The 23,137-nt window shown below is 41.7% G+C and overlaps 1 protein-coding gene across 1 annotated transcript; it reads right to left on the bottom strand.

Annotated features, from left to right (window-relative positions):
• Nucleotides 1–211: 211 nt before the first annotated feature.
• Nucleotides 212–15,531, bottom strand: LOC308288073 (E3 ubiquitin-protein ligase MARCHF3-like; the record flags this gene model as incomplete). Its single annotated transcript, XM_080729416.1, has 4 exons — nucleotides 212–379; nucleotides 3,936–4,142; nucleotides 11,159–11,357; nucleotides 15,362–15,531. 4 exons carry the CDS (start codon nucleotides 15,529–15,531, stop codon nucleotides 212–214), a joined length of 744 nt encoding a protein of 247 aa, XP_080585542.1.
• Nucleotides 15,532–23,137: the final 7,606 nt, after the last annotated feature.

Here is a 23,137-nt window from a genome sequence, read left to right as displayed (position 1 = left end):
GTTCGAATCCGGGCTCCCCCTGAGTTAATTTAGAAGAGTCCTTGAGCAAAACTCTGAACCCCTAATTGCTCCCGGTGAGTAGGTTGGTGCCTTGCATGGTTTGCTCCGCCACAGGTGTATGAATGTGTGCGTGAATGGGTGAATGTAATGCACGATTTATCCTTCCCTTGTGTTTGAGGTTGGGTACCGAAGAAGTGACGATCAGATCCATTTAGACCTGCACCATAGTGTCCTTGTTGGGGGTCTTGCTGAGAAAGTAGAGCGACAGGGCCTGGTGGGGTGTGGATGGGGCGTTTGCCGGAAGGGGGTCTTTGAGTTTCACACTCTGGTCTGTCTTGGTCCATGTCTGGAACAGGTGGATGTGGTAACGCAGCGATACCTGGAGGAGGAAAAATAGACTAGTACTAGACGTCACCAGTGTTGATTTCGTCGACTAAAACTATGACGAAAAATGTTTGTCGACTGCGTTTTTTTCACTGACGAAAGCGAAACAAAAACGAAATAAAAACTAAGCTGTGACTAAATATATTGACAATTTCGTCAACAAAATAAAAACTAGACTAAAACGTTAGGGAGGGACTAGTGGAGGAGAAAGTAATTTGGTTGCTCTCAGGTGTTGCGTGCTGAAAATAGCAGATATACTGCGAGGCGTTGTGAGCTTGTAGATCTGCTATTTTCAGCAACGCAACCAAGTGTAAAATCAGTCATTGCGATACCATCAAGGCCTGCAAAAATACATTTTAGTTGACCAAATCAACTGTAGATTTAGTCAACTAAAATCTTATGATATTTAGTCGTCTAAAATTAGACTAAAACTAAAACTTTTCAGGTGACTAAATTATGACTAAAACTAAATTACATTTTATTCAAAAGACTATGACTAAAACTAAATCAAAATTTGCCGTCAAAAACAACACTGGACGTCACCCAATAATACGTAGTTTCTTTACACTTGTTGAGGGTGCATTCGGAACTCCTTTGTAAATTGTGACCCCTATCCATTATGTGGCCAAATAAAGTTTTGATTATCCCATCACAACGGTGCCTGAGCTATTGGGCTAAACTCGTGTCCGAGCACCCACACGTGAATCCTTATACTGTGCATGCGAAGAAATACTGTAAATACACAACTTATCAAGCCCACTGTAAAGGTTCAAGGAAATTGTTACATCTTGTAAAAGTAAATGTGTTTTGTTATAGCAAGCCATTTAACCCCCAGTTCTACAACAAGGGGCAGGAGACTTGAAGAATGACGAATCACTCTCTTTATGAGAATATATACAATAATAGATTAAATAAATAAGATTGGCATATCTCCTTAACATTTTAGTCTAGTTTTTTATTTGTTGACGAAATCAACAATATATTCTAGTCTTTGTATCGGTCATCATAGCTTAGTTTTTATTTAGTTTTCGTCAGTGAAATGAGGACGAAACGAACACTGGACTGTACATGACCAACCACAGTCCAGAAGATGTATATGGTGAAGAGTGTCAGGGAATTCAAAGTGTACTTGAGCAAAAGTACAAAAGCATTGGCCTCAAAATGTACTTAAAACCAAAAGTAAAAGTACAAAATGTTTGAAAATAGCAGACCTACAAGCTTACAACGCTTCACATTGCGACGCATTGTGAGCTTGTAGATTGTCTATTGTTAAATAGCCTTATAGGTAAAAGATAGAGCTGATGTGGTTAATGTATGTTTTCTAATATTATAATATATATCTGCAAAGTAACTAGTAACTAAAGTTTTCAAATAATTATAGTGGCGTAAAAGTACAATATTTGGATCCGAGATGTGGTGGAGTAGAAGTAAAAGTACTTAAAACTGGAAATACTCGAGTAAAGTACAAACACCTCAAAATTGTACTTAAAGGGGCACTCCACCACTTTTCAACCTATGTTCATATAATTGGTGCTCACTGAAAAATAGCTTCTTTTTCTTCTTTTTTTTCTCAGAGGAGAGTTGTGGGCAGGTCAGAAACCCATCATCTTGTGACATCATCGATTGCCAATCCAGCTTATAGAAACTGCAGGCTTTCTATTCCTGAAAAGTTGCAATTTTAAAGTGGAAGCCATTGTTCTCGCGATAAAAAAAAATTTATTTCAAAAATATTGATTAATTATTTTCTTTGGGAAAATGATGATGTCACAAGACGATGGATTCTGAACTTCCCACAGCTCTCCTAGGAGACTTGGACTGAGTAGAAAAAAATTGTGATATTTTATCATGAACATTAGTGAGGACCTATTATATGAAGACAGGTTGAAAAGTGGTGAACAACTCCTTTAAGTACAACACTTAAGGTGAATGTACTCAGTTGCTTTACACCACTGCTGAAATAGAACACTGGATCAGGGACGTGCTGGGCCCCTGATTCAGCCCGGGAAAAAGAGTTGGAGAGGCCCTCATTGCGCGCTATAGAGAGAGATCTCTCTCAATAACGCTGCTGCTACAGTACTTTGCCATTTCAGATCATGACAAGTGACAAGCCAGCGGGCCAATTACATGAGTTCTATTTTGTTGTTGTCGGGTGGAAACCTTGTATGTCCAAAACCATTAGTTTTGTATTTATCATTTTAAAATGATTTAAACTAGTGAAAATAGCCGATCTACAAGCACACAACGCCTCGCACCGCGAGGCGTTGTGTGCTGGTAGATCTGCTGTTTTCACTACTTTTGTGCGACAGCCTTGTATGATGAAGCAGGGCTTTGCTTTGCGAAAAAATGTACAAATTAGAAACACTAGAAGCTGGGCCGCCCTTCGGGCGGCCCAGCGTCTAGTCGGCGACCTGGCCAACTCGGAACAATGTAAATAGGGAATGAATGCCCCGCCCTTTAATGCAAACCCCATTATACCTGTTTTCATAGGACCCGTTTTGACCATCTGTCTGCCTGTGTCCATTTATGCCCATATATGGAGTTATCTGTATCTGTCTGTCTGTATGTCGCTGTCCATTTTATGTCCATATATGGAGATCACTGCAGTTATAGTTCTGGGTCCATTTTATGCCCATATATGGAGATATCTGTCTATCTGCGTCCATTTTATGCCCATATATGGAGTATCTGTCTGTGCCTCCAACTGTGTTGCAGACACAGTGCCGGTTCCCCCTTTAATGCAAACCTCATTATACCTGTTGTCATAGGACCCGTTTTGAACATCTGTTTGCCTGTGTCCATTTATGCCCATATATGGAGATATCTGTATCTGTCTGTCTGCGTCCATTTTATGCCCATATATGGAGATCTTTGACCATCTGTTTGCCTCTGTCCATTTATGTCCATATATGGAGATATCTGTATCTGTCTGTCTGCAATCCATTTTATGCCCATATATGGGGGCATTCATTTTATGCCCATATATGGAGAACGCGCGTGCCCGTGGGACGAACGGTTCTCGAGATACGCGGATTACATACATACATACACACTCACAGAGATGTTTTGTTGACTCATGTGGCGTACGTGATGTCAGAGCCTTTTATGAAGTGATGTCACAATGAGTCAGAGCTTTCGCCGATTTCCTCCGGAACAGCCTGATGTCAACAATCAACCAAATAAACCAACAATCAAATAAGGAGATTCCGAACGTTTCGCGCCGGTTCGGGAAAACCGCGCGTCGGGTCGGGTCGAGACCCGGCACTGCACTCCGTGCCGCGGCGGGGAACGCGCGTGCCGAATCTGAAGCCGGTGGGACGAACGGTTCTCGAGATACGCGGATTACATACACGCAGACACGCAGAGACTTCTCGCATTTATAGATAGATGGAGATACGAGGTTTCTGCCCGACAGTGACTATTTACTTTGTTGGCCGCCTAGCCCCCAAAATGGACCGGCCGGGAATGAACCGGCCGTTCGGGAGTTGTCCCGCTTTTCCCAATGGCCAGCACGTCCCTGGACTGGACTGTACATGACTGGATCCTCAGCTTACCACGGTCCAGAAGACGTATATGGTGAAGAGCGTCAGGGTGAGGACCAGGAGTCCCATGGCCTCCATGGTGTTGCTGGGGTACAGGTCCATGGCTCCCTGCAGGCACAGCCACCCCGACAGGCTGGCCAGGGGAGTGATGAGCAGGAAGCACAGCACGTCCCCACACAGGGTCCTCCTCTGGTGCTGCATGGATGGAGAGCACAGCCACTGTGGAGAATGGAGACGTTCAGAGCACATTAAAGGTAGGGTAAGTGATTTCATTTAATTCAAATATTTAAAAAATGGGTATGTTCTGATAGGACTAGTTACTAGAGAGCAGGGGTGGGCAACTGTGATGATTTTGAGGGCCACTATATTTCCACCTTCACTCCAGAGTCCTACTTTGTCATTCTAGTATCTCATACAAAAGAAGCAAAAATAGCAGATCTACAAGCTCAAAATGCATCGCAGGCAATTTTCGCTTCTTTTGAATTGGAATCCTGAATAATTTTTTGTTATTTGTATGCAATAGAGCATACCTGGGCAACTGGCGGCCCGGGGGCCACATGCGGCCCCCACCTTCACTTAATGCGGCCCGCAGGTTGATATTGGAGTACTGATATATTATTGATTTCAGCTGTTACAATTGCAAACATGGAAAAATTACCGGCTTTAATTACTTATACAGTCTATATTAGTAGTTTATAGATTTATTTAATCTATAAACTACATTAAAATGTTGTATTTTTTATGTCAATGTATTTGTATTTCAGTTCATAAAGTTAACATAAGAACATATAAATGCATTTGAAATGAACAAATACATTAAAAAAAAAGTTACTTTTCAGGATTCCACTTAAAAAATAGTAAGTGCAACGCGTTTTGAGCTTGTAGATCGGCTATTTTTGATATATATGCATTGTGGCCCTCTGGAGTGAGTGTGAAACTGTAGTGGCCCTCTCCATCATCAAAGTTGCCCACCCCTGCTATAGAGTGTTTGGACCAAAAACTCCTCACAGCCATATCCCGTCTTAGGAGAAAAAGGTGTGTGTGTGTGTGTGTGTGTGTGTGTGTGTGTGTGTGTGTGTGTGTGTGTGTGTGTGTGTGTGTGTGTGTGTACCGCCGCCGGCAACAGTAGCCGTGCAACAAACGCACATAGAAGTTGACTTGGAGTCAATGACGGGCTGCTATTTATATATTATTATTATATCACTACATAATGTTATAGCATTGACCTAAATGGCGTTATATTAACAAGGGTATATGATTATTAAAAAGTATTATGTCAGTAACTCTATCAGGTGAACTTAGTTAAACTCATTACTTTACCTGAGTTACATCTTCCACTTGGTAATTGAATGTTGACATTAAATAATAATCCTTAGTGTTTCATAAGCATTAGTGAGTGACAAAAAAGCTTGCCGTGGCAACAGAGGAATGTGCAGTGACAAGTTGCAAGTTGAACAAGGCTTGCTGGCCAGCTCTTGGAGGCCCCCTGGTGGCCGAGGCCCGTTTCAATTGAAACTGGTGAAACATAGCTAAGGCCGCCCCTGCGTACGTACACGTCAGAGATGCGACCGCTATTTTCCCAATTAACCTAAGCGCAACGGCGGGGGCCAGTGTTGGGCAAGGAGGTAGGGAGCGCTTCGCTGTGTTCACTTGGACCGTGCAGAGGTGCCGAAAGTCGGGGGGCGAAGATTTATTCTGTCCAGAACGGCACATCACTACCGCTCGCTCGGCGGTGTCTCACATGGCTCATGGTCGCCTGAGACAGCACGCCTCTGTCGTCATCACCCTTGCAGCCCCCCGTGCCCCCACCGTTGCGCTCAGGGTCATTGGGAAAACCATGGTCGCGTCAGAGAGATCACAGGTACTGTAGGTGTGTGTTATGCACAGACTAGTGGTGCATAAAAGTACTCAATGTTTTTACTTAAATTAAAGTATCAATAGTGCAATATATTGTTACCTGTACCAAAACTAAAAGTATCCATTTCAAAGGTTTCAAATGTATACACATCTTTTGAAAATAGCCTACGTTTCAATAGGGCTGAAGTGGTTAATGTATGTCTTCTTGTAATAATGATCTACAAAGCAAGTAAGCAACTAGTAAATTAAAGGGGAACTAGGCAAGTCTGTCTGTATACAAACACATCCCCCCTCCCCCTCCCCTCTATGACAGGCATGGAACAGGTAGCTGTCTTTCATTGGATGCTTTCATTGATCAGAGAGATCACTAACGAGCAATTGACACGTTTATGGCCCAATCAATTACCTCAGTGCAGAACCCCTGCTTTGTCAAGTTCAAAGGGAGCTCTGGCCAGCTCCCCCTGACAAAAACGCCCCTCCAATGGATGAATGTCAACATAAACAGTGGAATATCAACATAAACAGTTGAACAAAACCAAAATACAGACAGAGGAATGTGTCTTTCTGTAAGGAAACAACAACCCAGCACAACAATATAGTGGCTGATAGAGGGAAATGATGACGGCTAAAATATTTATATTTATAAACATAAAAAAATAGGCATAAAGTTACCTAGTTTCCCTTTAAGTTTTCTAATAGTTGTAGTGGAGTAAAAAAAAATTACAATATTTGACTCTGAGAAGTAGTGGAGTAGAAGTAAAAGTACTGAAAATTGGAAATAGGGTTAGGTAGCGATAGGGTCTTTCTGTGTGGAGTTTGCATGTTCTCCCCGTGTCTCCTAGGGTTGATACCCTCACAAAAACATGCAGTAATCCTGGTCTCAATAATGCCTCCCCCTGGCCAGCCGGGGCGCTTGATGGAGGGGAAAGGAACTGGTTGGAATAACGTGTTCCTTCCACGCGCTACGTCCATCCCGGGGAAATCCCCCCTGTCAGGTGAAAAGAAACAACTTGGACTACTCATGCATTGAAGGAAGCATGAGGTCAGTCCGTTGTCTCCCCAGGCGCGGCAGAGGGAGAGCAGAGCCCAGGATTACATAGGCAATTGGCACTGGGTGAAAAATGGGTTGCAAAATTGTGGGATAAAAATTATAAAATAAAAATAAAAGAAATTTGGAAATACTCCAGTAAAGTATAGCCCAAAATAGTAGGCCTACTTGAGTAAATGTACTTGGTCCAGCGATGCGACGCGTTGTGAGCTTGTAGATCTGCTATTTCCACTATTTTTTACAAAAAAAAAAAAATACATGACATTTTTTCAACATTGAAACGATTATGACGATTATGAAAAATAATCGCGATTATGTCAAATAATCGCAATTAGGCGATTATGTAATAATTGTGACAGCCCTAAGCAGGGTTGAAATGTCCAGTGTGTACCTTGGCGACATGAAGCGACAGACACATGGCCCCTAAGCAGGAGATTACAGGCTGCTGGCTTCACATGCAATAGCAAGAGGAGGAAGCTAATTATACTGAGGCCTGTCCTGTCCTGTCTGTGTGCAGAGGAGGAAGCGAGTGGGAAGAGAGCTAGCGTCTAATCTGTCTCTCCAGCTAAGTGGCTTTATAGGCTTAAACGCAGTCCAGCGAGAGAGAGAGAAGGATGAGAGAGCAGCAGCATGTGCTCCAACGTGGAAACCAGTTCCAATAGTCCCTACCAACCACCAGGGAGGTTGTGGGTTCGGTAACCGGAAAACTCGCCCTAAAACAAACTCGACCCAAACTCGTTTCCCAACGGGTACTGTGGCCTTAAGCTAGATGCAGAATAGACTAAAATCAAATATTTGCTTCTGGGGGTCCCTGGAACAAAATATTTTGTGATGGGGGTCCGTGGCCAAATAGGCTACATATCATTCTGGGGGTCCTTCACATGACAAAGTTTGAGAAACACTGATGGCAACATAAGTTTTTTCCCGAATATTGTTATGATTTAGAAGACATTTGTAGAATGTGCCTATCAGTGGTTAAGAACCCCCAAAATGTGTTTTTGGCCGTGGACCCCCATCTCAAAATAATTTTGTTCCACGGATGGACCCCTATCGCAAACGTTTTTGTTCCAGGGTTAGGGTTAGGGTTAGGGAAGCACAGATTTGATTTTAGTCTAATCTGCATCTAGCTTAACTCATACAGTGCCAAACCACTTTTAGATCAACTTTCTCACTATGGACTTCCCTGCCAGACGACTTTTGGCGACTTTTACTTAGAAAAAAATAAAATAAAATTTTTATTTAAAACATTTTTTTTTGGACCCCATTAAATCTAGTAAACATGATTTCAATCGCGATTTTGCATGTTCCACCCCCCATACAACCCCATCTTTCATACAGGGCAGCCATCTTTGCTTACATAATGTAAAACATAATGGCTATTATCTCAAGAATGCCTGAACGGGTTTCCAATCTTTTTTTTGTTTGAAAGCTGTGAACAGCCTGCACAAACATGGTGCATGATCTGTGCATGGGCGTGCATGATCTGTGCACTATAAATTACATGGGAGTCTATGGAGATTTTATGGCAATAATGCCACTCGAGGGCATATTTAATTGGCAGTAAGTGAGGCCACAGACCCGTTGGGAAATGAGTTTGGGTCGAGTTTGTTTTACGGTTTTCTGGTATTCGTGGGTTCTAATCCACCGTGGTGCACCCGGCTTTGTCGGGTGTCTATTATTGCGAACACAATTGGCCCGTGTTTGGGGGAGGGAAGGGTGATATTTGTCACCAGGGGTGTCGCACCAAAATTCCGGGCCCTGGGTGCTTTAACTATTGAAAAATAGCAGATATACAAGCTCACAGCACAGCACCGAGTGCCACGCTGCGAGCTTGTAGATCTGCTATTTTTTTTTAATCGTGAACATTTGTGCAAGTTTTTGAATATTTCAAATCCTTATAAGGTTTTTTGAAAAACCTATGTTTCTATGTCAGTGGTGCTCAAACTTTTTCATGTGAAGGACCCCCATATGCATTTGGCCACGGACCCCCATCTCAAAATATTTAGTTCCAGGGACCCACCAGAAGCAAAATTTGAGTTACAAATGTTCACTTAAAAAATACATTATATTCAAAGATTTGCACACATTTTCACGACTTTTTCATAAATAGCAGATCTACAAGCTCGCAGCGCGGCGCTCGGTGCCGCGCTGTGAGCTTGTATATCTGCTATTTTTCAATAGTTAAAGTATGAAATAATTAAGGCCCCTCCACCTTGGGCCCTAGTAACTCAGTCCCACTTTCCCCCCCTTGTGACGCCCCTGTTTGTCACTGCATGTATTCCTACAGGCTGGGGCGACACCTGTCAGCAGAGACTGTTGGGCGGGAGGGAGTGGGACTCGGGAGGAGTAGGATGGAGCCACGTGCTCCCAGTCAACACAGAAATGTTATGTGGGGACTGGTGGGGATTGATGGGATTTTGGTTTAATTCCCATATTTGTAATTCCTTTTCCAGAAGACGTTTCCACCCACAGAGTAAAACCACAGTTTGTCAGTGTCAATGAATATCCCATATTGATTTGAAGACACAATAAAGGGAGACCACACCGGGGAATATGGGTTTTCTGTTAGTTGTATTGAAAATATAGTCAGAGTTCAAATTGTACTGTACAAGTACAGTAGAGCATTTTCACCCATAGTATCTCTGAGTACAAAGCATAATGATTTCCCAGATATATGGAGTTACAGAATACATTAGTCACATTCTGATTGGACAATTAAGCATAACAAGGTATCAGGAGATGTTTTCGTGTTGTTGGCCCCAGTAGCAAGGCCAGATATCATGGCTTGGTAATATCATTTTGTTATCCTGTATCCTGGGCATTGTGACCTGCAGCGGACAGATCTCATTGCGAGGATTACTACAGGAACATTTTAATCAATTATCTTATCAGGGATAATGGCGAAAAGTTGGGTGAAAATGATTGGCTACTCTACATTAAAAAAGAAATGGAAAGGGCGAGCACTCAAAAGTCCAGCAGATTGTAGTAAGTCATATACTCTTATATGGGCGATGCATCACAAACGGGCAATACACTCGCAGGTTAAATGTCAAACTTATTTACAGTAAGTTGCCACAATGGCCTATTCATTTTCATCACATTGTGGCAAGAGGATGCTATTCCCGTGTGTGTGTGTGTGTGTGTGTGTGTGTGTGTGTGTGTGTGTGTGTGTGTGTGTGTGTGTGTGTGTGTGTGTGTGTGTGTGTGTGTGTGTGTGTGTGTGTGTGTGCGTGCGCGTGTGTGCGTGCACGTGCGTTAGGGCATTCACCGAATATCAAAGTCACTATTCGACGACGTCACCGAAGTCGAATATTCGCTTATTTCTATTGTTTTCTCTTTAAAAAAATATATAGTTTATAAAGCTTGGCTAGATAAGTCATAAGAATGAGTTGTCAATGCCCCTGGTGGATGAATTTGTTAATGCTCTATACCAGGGGTTCTCAAACCTTTTTAGGCTGTGACCCCCAACATAAACATATTTGAACTGGGGACCCCCACCCTGACAAGCACTTGGAATTGCAGGTATTACATTTAATGTGACTCGGTTCCACAGATAAATATTGTGAAAATAGCAGATCTACATGCTCACAACGCCTCGCGTTGCGAGGCGTTGTGAGCATGTAGATCGGCTATTTTCACAATGTTCGCCTCTTGCTCACTTAATATTTGACAGTTTGGCCAGTCCTGTCGAATATTCGACTATTCAAATACTTTGAGGTCGAATAATTTGAACTAAAAATCACTATTCGTTAATGCCCTAGTGCAGGGGTGGGCAACTGTGATGATGGCGAGGGCCACTATTATTTCCACCTTCACTCCAGAGGGCCACAATGCATATTGCTACGTCCTACTTTGTCATTCTAGTATCTCATACAAAAAGAAGCAAAGATAGCAAACCTACAAGCTCAAAACTCATCGCAGCTTGTAGATCGGCTATTTTTGCTTCTTTTGAATTGGAATCCTGAATTATTTTTTGTTATTTTTTAATTGGAATCCTGAAATGGAACATTTTGATTTAATTCAAACGCATTTAGTTATATACTTTAACTTTATGAACCTAAATACAAATACATTGGACATAAAACATACATTTTAATACTACTATACTAGTCATTAAGCTACTAATATAGACTGAAGGAATTAAAGCAGGTCATGTTTGGAATTGTAGCAGCTAAAATCAATAACATATCAGTATTCCGGTATTAACCTGTGGGCCGCATTAAGTGAAGGTGGGGGCCGCATGTGGCCCCCGGGCCGCCAATTGCCCACGTATGCCCTACTGTGTGTGCGTGCGTGCGCGCGCCGTTGTTTGCGTAGCGCGGCGGCTTACCTCAGAGAAGGGCTTGGCTAGGCGCTCCAGGGCAAAGTGGTGGTGGCAGAGCTCACAGTGGCTGCTGTTGGAGGTGGTGAGCCAGTGCTCCAGACAGGTGCGGTGCACCATGGCCAGGGTGCCGGAGCACTCACAGGGAGACAGCAGCTCCTCGGGACCCCCACCACTCTCATGGCAAATCCTACAGAATGGCTCCTCACTGTAGAGGAGAACATGGGACCAGTGTTTGTATAAAAAGCCCCCCAAAAAATTTAAATAAAAAAATTAAATGTATCCTAGCAGGCTGTGATGATGGCGTCATTATGCCTGATTTATACTTAGCTGCATGCCGAAAAAATAGCAGATCTATAACAAGCTCACAACGTGTTGCAGCTTGGCCTAAAAAGGTTGAGAACCACTGACATATATGTTTATGTCAATTTGTGTATGCATGAGTGTGTGTGTGTACAGTGTACAGTACAGTATATACAGTATGAAGTACTAGATATGCAAAATGATGGCCATTACCTATCAACGGTGGTCCTGTGTTCTACAGAGTGGTCATCACCAAAACATTTAAATAAAAAAATTAAATGTATCCTAGCAGGCAGTGATGATGGCGTCATTATGCCTGATTTATACTAAGCTGCATGCCGAAAATGGCAGATCTATAACAAGCTCACAACGTGTTGCAGCTCGGAGCGTTGTGAGCTTGTAGATCTGCTATTTTCCCAAATGTGACACCTGCATGCAACCAAGCATAAAACGACTTGTCTTAGTTCTGCTGGATCTCTGCTCCAATAGTCCCTCCCTAACATTTAGTTTTTATTTAGTCTTTTATTTTAGTCTAGTTTTATCATAGATTAGTTTTTATTTTGTTTTCGTCAATGAAAATAGGTTGTCGATGAAAATGTTTGGTAACACTTTCTATGAAGCCCACACTTATAATGCATTATGAGGGCAATCATAATGCATTATAATGCATTCATAATGCTTCATAACTACACTCATAAACACACATAATGCTTCCTGATGCACTATGTCAACAGTCATAAAACATTATAGCATTATGAATGCGTTATAATGCATTATGAATGCCCTCATAATGCATAAGTGTGGGCTTCATAGAAAGTGTTACCAAATGTTTTGTCATAGTTTTCAGACTTTTCACTTCAGTGAAGTGACAATTTAATTACTTTTAAGGGATTTTTTTATTCTAAAAGAGGGAGAAAGAAGTATTTGAGTGCAGAGGCACTGCTCAAAAGACCATTACTGCACCAAAAGTAATCAAATAATATAAGAAAGAGGCAAAAAATAAGAAAGCAGATCTACAAGCTCACAACGCCTCATAAAGCAAGGCATTGTGAGCTTGCTAGATCTGCGATTTTCACAATATATCTGTGGAACCTAAGTGAAACTAAATGTAATGCCTCAACTCCTACAATTCCAAGTGCTTGTCATGGTGGGGGGTACCCAGTTCAAATATTATTACTTTGCGGGATTATGGCCTAAAAAGGTTGAGAACCACTGATGTAGAGGATGTTTATGTCAATTTGTGTATTTGCGGGATTATGGCCTAAAAAGGTTGAGAGGCGGTGGATACACGCACATCCAAAGAGACTACGACTATATATGGGGTACTTTGAGCAACATTTTGTTCTAGACTCTATGGTGAACCCCTTCTATGACAATATTTTGTTATACAAACGTTACATTGATGACCTGTTCATTCTATGGGCGGGTACCGCAGAAACACTTAAACTGTTTCATGCGTATCTTAATTCTGCTAATGAACATTTACAATTCACAATTGAGTTCAGTGACACCAGCATCAGTTTCCTTGATGTATTAGTCATTAAAAATGACAACTCCATTCAAACTGACTTGTATCGCAAACCTACTGACAGGAACACCATATTACGAGGGGACAGTTTCCACCCCACCCATCTGATACGGAGCCTACCTATCAGTCACCTCACCGCTACTCACCAGTTAAGAGTGGGGTGGCTCAGAGTAGATGACAGAGTACAGCAACTTGCAATGGGCCTGGTGTACAAGATACACTACACCACTATGATACCCAAGTACCTTTCAAAATACTTTATAAACATTAAGGATGTCCATAATTACAACACCAGAGGCAGCGCCACAGATCACTTTCAACCCAGAGTTAAAACCAACAAAGGGTCAAACTCTTTTTTCTGCTATACCACCAAAATGTGGAAAGCCTTACCGAAGGCCATAAAGGAGTGTGGATCACTAGCATCCTTTAAAATTGCCCTGAAAAACCACTTACAGGCAGTAGCCGTTCGCAACTGGTAAAAAATGAACCTAGCCCAACCCTACCCTCCCCTGCCCCTTCTTTGTATATACTGTTTATTTTAGACTTACTGTATTTTTTTTGTTTTTCTTTACATATCTACTGCATAGTACTGTGTTCTATTTGTCTGTCATTCAATGTTATATGAGATACTTCAATGGTTTCCAGTGGAAATAAGCTTAGTCTTTTCATGGATCTCCTTTTAGTAGACCTTGCACCAGTGAACTGTACCGTCATGAAACTGTACCTTTTCCTATGCAAACTTCTAATAAAGTCTTCAATCAATCAATCAATCAAAGTCAGTTTCACAGGGCAAGGAGAGTTTGCAGTACTGATACGGGTTACAATACACAGGCTAATGATTTGACCAATCGATTTTTGGAAAGAGGGTACAAACAGGAATGGGTAGATGGTGCAGCCAATCGTTTTAAGACCATGACACAAGATGAATGCCTCATACCTAAAAATAGACCCAAAAAAACTAACGCTGTGTGCTCCGCTATTCACCTATGGGTTCTGTTTTCAAAAAAATAATTTCTAAACACTGGCATATTATTCAATCTGACTCAAGACTTAACACAATATTTAAAGAAGCCCCAGCAGTGGTATTCAAGCGCCCTCCCAATTTAAGGGACCAGTTGGTCAGATCTTATACACCTGCACAAAAGGAAAAAGGTACTTTTCTAGATAATATTCCTGATGGGAATTATAAGTGTGGTGGATGCGCCCAGTGCGTTTTTACGAGTAAAACGAAGTCCTACACACATCCCCACAGTGGGAAACTAATTAAAATACGTGGTATAATCACCTGCAGCACCACTAATGTGGTTTATTTGATTAAATGCCCGTGCGGCCTTGGTTATGTAGGCAAAACGAATAGACCTTTACGAACCCGCATGAGCGAGCACCGCTCTAATATAAGATGCGGTGATGAAAGAAACCCAGTGGCCTTGCACTTTAAACAGGCAGGTCACAGCATCACCAGCTTCAGATATTTGGGTATTGAGAAGGTGGAGAGACCCCCTAGAGGTGGAAATCTGGAACGCCGCCTACTACAGAGGGAAATGTTTTATATACACCATCTCAATACTATGGCCCCATTTGGTCTTAACGAAGAATTTGACTTAAAACCTTTTCTATGACTAGCTTTCTCTCACTTCTGCATTGTATTTTTTACTTTTGCATTGGATTTCTTGTTGCATTGTTTTTAATTTTATTTTTGTATTCTGACTGTGTTTTCACTTTTTATTGTTATTTTCACTGTTTATTGACATTATCAGTGTAATACAATAGTAATAGGTATGGGACTTTGATACCTCATGTTAGTTAACATGCTTGGTTATTCTTAAATGGTTTATACCCCTTGCTCCTATAGGAATCATAGGGCTGTCTCTCTCACTGCCTCTGCTGATGACAGCCTGAGGCTGATCTGGCTGATTTTAAAATCAGACTCCAGTTCATTGGGGCGTAGTCCCCGGCTGTTTTCAGTCATGATCTTTCTGAATTCTACCCAGCATGCCCTATTTATACCTTCAATGTGATTCACTGTTCAGTTTTACACCTGAAGAAGGCCAACACAGGCCGAAACGTTGTGTTTTATTCCGCTGACTATAATAAATATTTGGGGAGCTTCGAGACGGTGTGCGGTCCTTCACTTCTTTTTTGCTAAAAAGGTTGAGAACCACTGATGTAGAGGATGTTTATGTCAATTTGTGTATTTGCGGGATTATGGCCTAAAAAGGTTGAGAACCACTGATGTAGAGGATGTTTATGTCAATTTGTGTATTTGCGGGATTATGGCCTAAAAAGGTTGAGAACCACTGACGTAGAGGATGTTTATGTCAATTTGTGTATGCATGATTATGCAGTATGAAGTACTAGATATGCAAAATTATGGCCATTACCTATCAACGGTGGTCCTGTGTTCTGCAGAGTGGTCATCACCATAAACAACAATGACTTCCTGGTTGTGGATGATTGGCTCCTCCCCCTGCCCGTCCTCAGGCACTGACTTCACCACCTCCTCCCCTACAGGGCTGCCCACCCACAGGCCCAGGGGCTGCGCTGCTGTCATGGCTGCTACATAAGTTCAGTTCATTCACTTCAGGCCTCTCAGGAGCATCGTTCCACCCTGGAACCAGACAGGAAGAGAAATGGAGACATCAGGTCAGTGGTGTAAACAGTAAAGTAACCAAGTAGGCCTACATTTCGTCGTTGTCGGGTGAAAACCTTGTATGTCCAAAACCGTTCGTTTTGCATTTTTCATTTTAAAAATGATTCAAACTAGTGAAAACAGCCGATCTACAAGCACACAACGGAGACAAGGCGTGTGGAAGGAACACGTTATTAGTTTCCAACCAGACTATAGTACGTGTCCGACTTTATTCCTTCCATCCATCTTTCCCCTTCTAGATAAACTTTTTTTGATGCGCTACTCCTCTTTTATTCATGTTTTAAAACGTGAATAGAATAGAAATAAATACAGCAATATATATTTAAATGGAACATGAATAAAATATAATAACAATGATGTGTGAATAAATGTTTAAAAAGTAAATGTAAAGCAAAGTAAACATTAATTAAAAGCCAGACTAAATAGGAGGGTTTTGGGCTGCATTTAATCATTTAATCATTGGGCAGAATGTCCCATTTCACAAGTTATCAATTGTATAAAATGTATAAAAATATTTTGAAAATGCCAGATCTACATTCTCACAATGCGTCACAAGGCAACGCATTGTGACCTTGTGGATCGGCTGTTTTCAAATGACTTAAGTGGCTAATGTGTTTTGTAAAAATAATCAAAATCTACAAAATAACTAGTAACTAAAGTTTTCAAATTCTTAAGTAAAAGTACAATATTTTTAAAGTAAAAACACCTCAAAAGTACAGTACTTGAGTAAATACGTTACAGTATACCAATCAGTGCTCGAATTGATACAGTACGGTCATAGGCTATATTTGGTATAAAATTAAAGTGCTAGGCCATTTAAATCTCGACAGGATACTGGTGTATTAAAGTAGACCCAAGCATTTAGAGATAAAAGCATGTTCATGTTTTTCCTTGTTGTTAAAAAGTGTTATTTTGCCTGTTTTAGAAGAAGACGTGTCGCAATGCAATGCATTGTGAGCTTGTGAGCTTGTTGGCTATTCTCAGCTTGCAACCACTCTGCCATACGACACTGTCAAGGCCGGCCAAAATATATACCGTATACAGCCTATATTTTCAACTTTAGATTTAGTCGTCTAAAATGTTATGTTATTCAGTTGACTGATACTAGACTAAAACTAAAACTTTTCAGATGACTAAAATATGACTAAAACTAAATGAAAATGTTATTCAAAAGACTATGACTAAAACTAAATCAAAATTTGCTGTCAAAATTAACACTGTATTCCATAGCCAGCTCTCACAGTCACAGTTCACTGGCAGTGTCCTCTCCTGACATACAGTACAAATGCAGCTATGCAATCAATTATGCAACACCTGAGCGACTGGTGAGTGACACAACACCAACAGGTTACCCTAATGCTGCAGTGAAATGTACACATTTTCTTAAGTGAATATCACATAACTACACGCACACAATACACATACATGAGGCACATGCATGCAGTTAAATGATACGTTAATGAATTAACTAACATTAAACTGTGCAGTGCCTATACTAACTACACACAAACCAAATACTTCCCTGCATTAACCCATTCAGAACGGGTACACATTATTGTGTATCATTATGTTATGCTTTAACTATTGAAAAATAGCAGATATACAAGCTCACAGCACGGCATATTTATTTGGCCACGGACCCGCAACTCAAAATATTTCGTTCCAGGGACGACCCAGAAGCAAAATTTGAGTTACAAACGTTCACATATATTCAAAGATTTGCACAAATTTTCACAACTTTTTCCAAAAAATAGCAGATCTACAAGCTCGCAGCGCGGCACTCGGTGCCGCGCTGTGAGCTTGTATATCTGCTATTTTTCACTGGTTAAAGCATTCAATAATTCTAGACGTTGCAAGCAGATAATGATGTACAAACTGTAAGCTACAACAAGACAATATCCAAACACCAAACATTCTTCTTACCATGACAGCAGTAGCCTGCTTTTATCCAGAAACCACCAATAGAAGTGAGCTCCCTTATTCTGGAATATTGCTAGCCAAGACAGCTCCTCATGTGTTTATCACAGAATGGTGTGTGTGTGTGTGTGTGTGTGTGTGTGTGTGTGTGTGTGTGTGTGTGTGTGTATGTGTATGGAGCTCTTCGAACACAGACGTGTTTCTTTCCTCAGCCTTCCTACAGATTAGCACAGCTGAAGGACGACAGAGAGAATAGAGAGGGATTAAGCGATGGGGACGCCGAGGGCCCAGACTATAGACGAATGGAAATCACATCCCAGTGAGTTTGGCCAGTCAGGTAGGCGTTACCGCCACCACAGTCTACCATATCCCCCTAATCCTGTTAGGGCAGCCAATGGTCCATGGTTTGGTCCCGCCAGCCTGAATGGTAAATTAGGCTTGGGTTTGGTCTATTTAACAGTGTTTCTCAACCTGTGGGCCCAAGGATATATAGTACTATGGGCCCCCAAATAATTGGCAAAATACATAGCAATGGTATTATTAAAAAGTGGTATCGATGAATAAAAATGTAATACTGTGTTAGTGCCATTGATCCAAGGTACACAGGAACACAAATAAATGCTTATTAAAGAGGTTGAGAACCTGAATGTGATGATTATTATTTATTTATTTGTATTGGTGACGCGCACAGTAGATGGTACAGAGAAACCTGGGGTAGTTATTGTTAATATATCACCATGATTCTTTTTTACTTTTTACATGAACAGGACTGACCAAGAAAAAACGACAAAATATCTAAACAAACTAGAATTCTGGGGAAATTGCAAGTGTGGTTGCGCTGACGCGAGTCGCGAGGAAGCCACTGCGAAATGAATTCCGTCTTAATATTTATATTATATATTGTGATGTCAGTTGAAGCCTTACAACCCGAATAACATTTACTCAGAAAGTTTACAAAACACAGGTTCACTGTGCTGGCAAAAGGTTCTCTGACCGCATACAATACAATAGTGTGTTGCCTATAGCAACCACACTAACTAAATGAAAGTAGATTGATAAATAACTAAGATACAATGGAGAAGTTCACATCAGAGTATCTGGGACACTCGCCTCAAAGAAGGAGTATTTCCTTATATCAGTCTGGGTCAAGCGATGTGAGGCTGTTTTGAATGTGACAGCGGTTGCCTTCTAGCATAGGCTAACAAGTGGCAATTAAGCCTCTTTAAGAGTACCGTACCTTTTCAGATGACAGAAACCACATTAAGTTCTTGAGCCAGGTGGGCTTGGGCTTTTCCAGTGTAGGGAGGATGTGACTACGGGCTATGAGTGAGACGAAAGCTACAACGTATAATTCCTTCGTGGAGAAACTAACAGGTGTGAGGGGCACCCCAAAGATGGCTACCAAGGGACATGGTTCTTAAGTTGATATTAAGGGCTTTGCCTTGCGTAAGACCAGAACTCAGCCAGCTTGGGACAAGAGAAGAACATGTGGGTACAGTATGGTTGGCGGGTGACGAGTCACACCTGTCACAGGTGTTATTCGTCCCTGGAAAAAGACAGCTAAGTTTTGTAAAATGAACCCTTGAACTGAATTAGACTCAAGCAAACGAGGATGTACTTATTGACCTGCCTCTTCCCACTGTTCATCTGCCAATCTGGGGAATGTGAAGAATTAGATCTGTGCAATCTAATAGAAAACCTCACTGTGCGGTAAATTATGTGGATGCTATATTTACTGTTTACTGCTATATTTATATCTGTGTACATCATGGACACGGCAATGGACTGCATTTATATAGCGCCGTTCTCTATAAACATAAATCAAGTGGTTTATAATGTATTTCACATTCACCCATTCATGCACACATTCACACCGTGATACCGATGGTGGAGGAAACAATGCAAAGGCACCAAACTGCTTATCAGGAGCAGGTAGGACTTAACTCATCGACTGCCATCTGACGAGTTGAACGAGTTATAGCCATTTGTCCAGGCTGCCACTTGATGAGTTTGAAGAGTTCCTTTTTTTTTACGCTGGATGGCGCCGGTCGCTAGCCTATGGGTCACCAATTATTTCCGGGGATTCCCCGGACACCACCCGACACGCTGATCACATGACCGGAACACAAAAATGCTTTTCTACGTCTGTAGGAAAATAAAGTAAAACACCACACAGTGCATCATCTATGGCAGTGGTTCTCAACCTGTGGGTCGAGACCTCCATGGGGACCCCCAAATTATTTTGGGGGGTCCCCAGATGATTAACTTAACACTTTCCAAGCCACGGGGAGCCCCTTAACATTAAAACCGGAATATACCGGACATCTGAGCAAGGAGTCTCAGCCGCGTTGTCTTTTCCCGTACTGGGTCATTAAAACCGAAATAAATGATTTTCATCCGAAAATCGGCGATCGTCTAACCTTCTCTAGTCACCACTCGTGCATCGATAGCGCATGGCTGGTCTGAGATGAAGGAGAAGTGACGTCAGCTCCTCTCCTTCTCCGAGGCTCCTTGCTGTCGTCCGTTTCTTGTTTATACACCAGTGCTTCTACAGCAGCAGGACTGCGGGCTATGCGAGTGAAACTGCTCATATCTACTCTTGAGTCATCCGTGGATCATTTGAGCCGACATTTACGTGAACGGATCGCGCACGCGAAACGCACAGGAGTATGATGCGTCGGCTGAAAACCCCACTCTAAGCCAATGCAGATTGAAGATTTTCATTGGGAACTGTGGTGAGTAAAACAATGGCGATCGCGGAATGGTAATGGGGGATGAAGACCACGTGATATAGTGCTGGATGTCTGGTAAAATGAATGCGGTTCAGATCATAATATAATAATAGAAATTTCACGGCTAATCTACAACCAGCCATTCTATTTCGGCTAGGAAAGGGTTAATGTGCAACATTGTTTTCTCACTCAACAGTAAACAAACCAACACAAAGTTTAAGTGTATATAGAGGGTATCTGCACATTTCTAAAGTGACAATAAGGACTTTGTAATACCTCTAAAATGACAAATTAAACATTGGCCAAATTGTCCAATATTAGAGGCCGAAAATGTGAAAATAGCAGATCTACATGCTCACAACGCCTCGCAAAATGTAATGCCTCAACTCTTAGTGCTTGTCAGGGTGGGGGGGTCCCCAGTTAAATTGTGATTATTTTGGGGGTCGCGGCCTGAAAAGGTTGACAACCACTGATCTATGGGACGAGTGGTGGAAAGCGAGGTTGACGTGAGAGCTTTCGAACGGATGGTCGCGTCTGGACCAGGATCGTTTTCCAATTCCAGGACACCCTTGCGCATCTTTTGAGGGCTCCCGTGAGTAGAATATTCTATGATTTTTCAAAGGTTAGTGAAAAACACTCAGAAAGGGTGGCAGGGACCGACCAAAGACAGAAAACTATTCTGGCAGTAGAATTAAGTGTCTTGCTGAAATACTCCCAAGTTAGACACACAGTCAGGAAGAGCCAGGGATCGAACTGGAAGCCTTGTGATTCCGAGACTGTCGCCTTACATTAGTGAGGAAGATATGCATTGTTATCAGTGTTGTTTTTGACAGTAAATTTTGATTTAGTTTTAGTCATAGTCTTTTGAATAAAATGTCTTTTAGTTTTAATCATATTTAGTCACCTGGGAAGTTTTAATTTTAGTCTAATTTTAGTCGACTAAATATAAGATTTTAGTTGACTAAATCTACAGTTGATTTAGTCAACTGAAATGTATTTTTGTAGTAGTCTAGTCCCTCCCTAACGTTTTAGTCTAGTTTTTATTTTGTTGACGAAATTGTCAATATATTTAGTCTTAGTTTTAGTCATCACAGCTTAGTTTTTTAGTTTTCGTCAGTGAAAAAAAACGCAGTCGACAAACATTTTTCGTCATAGTTTTAGTCGACGAAATCAACACTGATTGTTATGGATTATGCTGGTTTTTTTTTTGTTGTTTTTTCATGTCCGTGATCAGGGTCTGCCGCAGGGGAAAAGCTCTTACTAAGCCTTGAGCCCAGGGCTGTGAGACACATCAAGCACTTTCCCGTCTGCATTAGCAACCCTGTGGTAAAGGAAGCCTTTTAACTCCGCCGCCCGCCTTCTCACCAGTACCCGCTCCAGAGACCACATCACTCCTGTCCTCCACGACCTACACTGGCTCCCTGTCAAACAAAGAATCCACTACAAAATCCTGCTAACCACCTACAAGGCACTCAATAACCTGGCTCCCTCCTACCTATCTGATCTTATCAATCCCTACGTCCCTACCCGATCCCTCAGGTCCAGTGAAGCCAACCTCCTGGAGGTCCGCACGGCCAAATACCGCACCTGGGGAGACAGGGCTTTCTCCGTCTCTGCCCCCACCCTCTGGAACGCTCTCCCCAACCACCTCAGAAGCGCTCCCTCCCTCCCCTCCTTCAAAGCCTCACTCAAAACCCACCTCTTCAGGATAGCCTATCCCAGCTGAGGTCTGGAAATTATGCCTCCGAGTCCCTGACTGACTTTTATCTTTTTAATTGTTGAATTTACTGTTTTTATTCTAATAAAGTTGTTTTTTTCCTTTGTTGTTAAGCGCTTTGGGTACCTAGAAAAGCGCTATATAAATCCAAGCTATTATTATTAAATCCAAGCTATTATTTCCATTTATATTAACACCTCTTGCCCACCTACTGTATACTCTGATGACAGGGCCCCATGGTGTAGAGACAACTGGAGCTGTGAGAGAGGAACTCTCTCTTTGACACAGGAAAGCCACCACACACCATGCAGTCCCTTTTCCTATTCTTTCTCTCTCTTTTTCCTCTCCCCATTTCCCTAATCCTGTCGGCTATTCATCTGGAAGCTGCTCCTGACAAAGCTCAAAAAGGAATGGGACATCATTGTCTGGAATTCCTTCATGAACAGACCCGAGTAGCCAAACGCACAACTCCCTCAGATGCGGGACAGTATAAGTAACCCCCAGACATGGTTGGACTACTATCCCACCAGGGTTGATTTCGTCGACTAAAACTATGACGAAAAATGTTTGTCGACTGTGTTTTTTTCACTGACGAAAACTAAATAAAAACTAAACAAAACCTATGCTGTGGTGACTAAAACTAAGACTAAATATATTGACAATTTCGTCAACAAAATAAAAAACTAGACTAAAACCTTAGGGAGGTACTAGTGGAGAAGAGTCATTTTATGTTTGGTTGTCTCAGGTGTTGCATGCTGAAAATAGACGATCTACAAGCTCACTGTGAGCTTGTAGATCTGCTATTTTCAGCACACAACCAAGTGTAAAATCAGTCATGATGCCATCAAGGCCTGCCAAAATACATTTCAGTTGACTAAATCAACTGTAGATTTAGTCACCTAAAATCTTATGATATTTAGTCGACTAAAATGAGACTAAAACTAACACTTTTCAGGTGACTAAATTGTGACTAAAACTAAATTACATTTTATTCAAAAGACTATGACTAAAACTAAATCAAAATTTGCTGTCAAAAACAACACTGTCTGTATCCCACACACAAACACTCACATACACCCCGTCACACTGCACTGGAAGAGGGACGACCTCTTTCATTTTCCTCTGTAGACAGACAGGAGGA

This window comes from Nannobrachium achirus, assembly GCF_963921795.1.
Source record: "Nannobrachium achirus genome assembly, chromosome: 7".
In the NCBI taxonomy this organism is placed as follows: Eukaryota; Metazoa; Chordata; class Actinopteri; order Myctophiformes; family Myctophidae; genus Nannobrachium; species Nannobrachium achirus.
The sequence above is the reverse complement of the archived record's forward strand: the minus strand, read 5'-3'. Positions and strand labels throughout refer to the sequence as shown.